Source organism: Drosophila obscura, unplaced genomic scaffold (assembly GCF_018151105.1).
Source record: "Drosophila obscura isolate BZ-5 IFL unplaced genomic scaffold, ASM1815110v1 contig_187, whole genome shotgun sequence".
Lineage (NCBI taxonomy): Eukaryota > Metazoa > Arthropoda > Insecta > Diptera > Drosophilidae > Drosophila > Drosophila obscura.
Window position 1 is genome coordinate 1,486,265 of NW_024542775.1, and position 2,304 is coordinate 1,488,568.

The window sequence follows — 2,304 nt, forward strand, 5'->3', positions numbered from 1 at the left end:
TCCGTCCTCAACAAACCGCCTCACAGGCAGATTAGCAGGGGGCTGCCTTTTCAGCCCATTGGTCAGCCTCCTAAAGGCCACATTGTATCCTCTATTGTTCAGCTCCTGCCTGATCTCATGTATGGAGTAGGTTTTATTGCTGCTGCTGTTGTTTATGGGATTGGCTGGTTCGGAACAATGCAGGAGGACACGCAGGCCGCATTCTTCTGGCACTTGGTGCGTGTAATAGTGAAAATGATGCAAGATGGAACCACACTCGCGTTCATGGTCATATTCAGCTTCGTTGAGATCCTCGTCACTGTCCACCTCCTCCCAGTGGTCTTCATTCAGTATGGAGAGGATCGATCTACGAGTGGCAGTATCAAAGGTAATGATACTGATACCGCTACAGCCGATGGACTTGCTGGTAAAGTTGCCAACACGAGGATGAATGCGCAGCCTATTGATGATCAAGTTGACATTTGACACCACTGGCAGGATAATGGGAGGCAGTGACGTCGATTGCCGCATTTGATGTTGTTGTTTCTGCTGTTGCTGCAGCTTCTGTTGTTGTTGGTGATAAATCTTCCTCTGATACCGCTACAGCCGATGGACTTGCTGGTAAAGTTGCCAACACGAGGATCAATGCGCAGCCTATTGATGATCAAGTTGACATTTGACACCACTGGCAGGATAATGGGAGGCAGTGACGTCGATTGCCGCATTTGATGTTGTTGTTTCTGCTGTTGCTGCAGCTTCTGTTGTTGTTGGTGATAAATCTGCTGTTGCATCAGACGCTGTCGCAGATAAATATGTCGTTAGTACGGTAGTAGTAACTTTAACGGCAGCATCATCATTGGGGGCACTGATGCCTGAGTCAGCGTCTCTGATGCCGCCGTGGGTATTTCCTCTGCCAGTATCAATGCCAGTTCCTGGGTCCTCAGCAACAGTGTGGACAGGAGAAGTGGCGAAAGCAGTAGTGGTGGTGGCGGCAAGAGAGCGGTCAATGGCGGCTATGGCATCAGTATCGTTATTAGTAGTGGTAGTAGCGGTGGCGGCGCTTTTTCCGCAATTTCCAATACAATAATCAGTGGCGATTGTAACTGATGAAGATGATGGTAAAAACAACAGTGAAGGCGGCGGCATGGCCGCAATCGCTAAAGTCTCCGTTAATGGCAGCGCCATAGTTGAAATTTTGGTTGGAATTGCAGTCAACGTTAAAAGTGGAGTAGAGGCTGCAGTTGCAGCCAATGGCGATGATGATGATGTTGGATTGGGGGCAGAGGTTGCAATCAAACCTGGTTGCACAGTGTTCGATGGAATGATTGTATGAACACGAACATCCCCACCTCTGCCAGAATGATCATCAAGATGTTGCTGCTGCTGCTGCTGCTGAGATTTCTGACTCTGCTGCCGTTGCTGCTGCTGCCGACGCTGGCGCAGCTGCCAGCAGCGGTGATGGGACGGGCAGTGGTCATTGTAGAGGTGAAGACAAAGTTGGGGAAGCCGATTCGACTCAATGTTAGAGTCAGAGTCATGATCGCTCTCTTCACCATGCCACTCTCTCTCTGAGCGGCTCTCCTTCACTCCCTCGCTCTCACTCTCATACTCGTACTTACGCTCAAACTCTGACTCAGACTCAAACTCGCTCCCGCTCTCTCGACTGTACGGGACCGAAGAGAGGGCGATAATTTGCGGAGGTGGAGGAGGAGCGAGAATGGAATTAATGATGGCGGCCTCATCAGCGTCATCAGCGTTTGGAATAGAAGCGTCGGCAATGGCGGCATCTGCCGCTATAGCTGTGGTCAGCGACACAGCGTCAGTGCTCTGTACCTGTAAATGTGGCTGGGACTGTACCCGTTGATGATGAAATTGGTGGAGTAGCTGTTTTTGTTGTTTCTCCTCCTGTAGTTGTTGGAGCTGTTGATGCATTTTCTTCTCCCGCTGCTGATGCTGAGTCGGCAGGTTGGCCCATAAAATGGGGGCTCGATGCAACGGTGAATTTTCATCTGGAGGTGGTGTCGTCGTTTCCCCTGCTGGATCTGGAGTTGGAGCTCGGGATCGGCCTGGGGCTGATACTGGCGTCTCCATTTTACTTTTCTTTTCAGGTTCGGAAATTTGTTCCCACCCGCACAGAAAATGAAGTGGTTCGGTCAACTCAAAGTACTTACGCAGATTGACTGAGTCGTTGGCAGACTCTCGTGTTTCTCCTTCATTCGTCTCGTAGTGGTGATGTTGGATTTTGTGATGAGCTCTTTCTTTCCTTCTCTTTTCTTTGTCGAATTGAGGGTTTTACATGTTATTTGTTTGAAATAATTGTCTTTT

General features: G+C 49.6%; 1 protein-coding gene across 1 annotated transcript; it reads right to left on the reverse strand.

The window, feature by feature from the left end:
• Positions 1-797: 797 nt before the first annotated feature.
• On the reverse strand, positions 798-2,070 carry LOC121404188 (myb-like protein Q). Its single transcript, XM_041593415.1, has 2 exons — positions 1,084-2,070; positions 798-992 (listed from the first exon to the last, which is right to left on the reverse strand). Exons 1-2 carry the CDS (start codon positions 2,068-2,070, stop codon positions 798-800), a joined length of 1,182 nt encoding a protein of 393 aa, XP_041449349.1.
• Between the last annotated feature and the right edge of the window lie 234 nt (positions 2,071-2,304).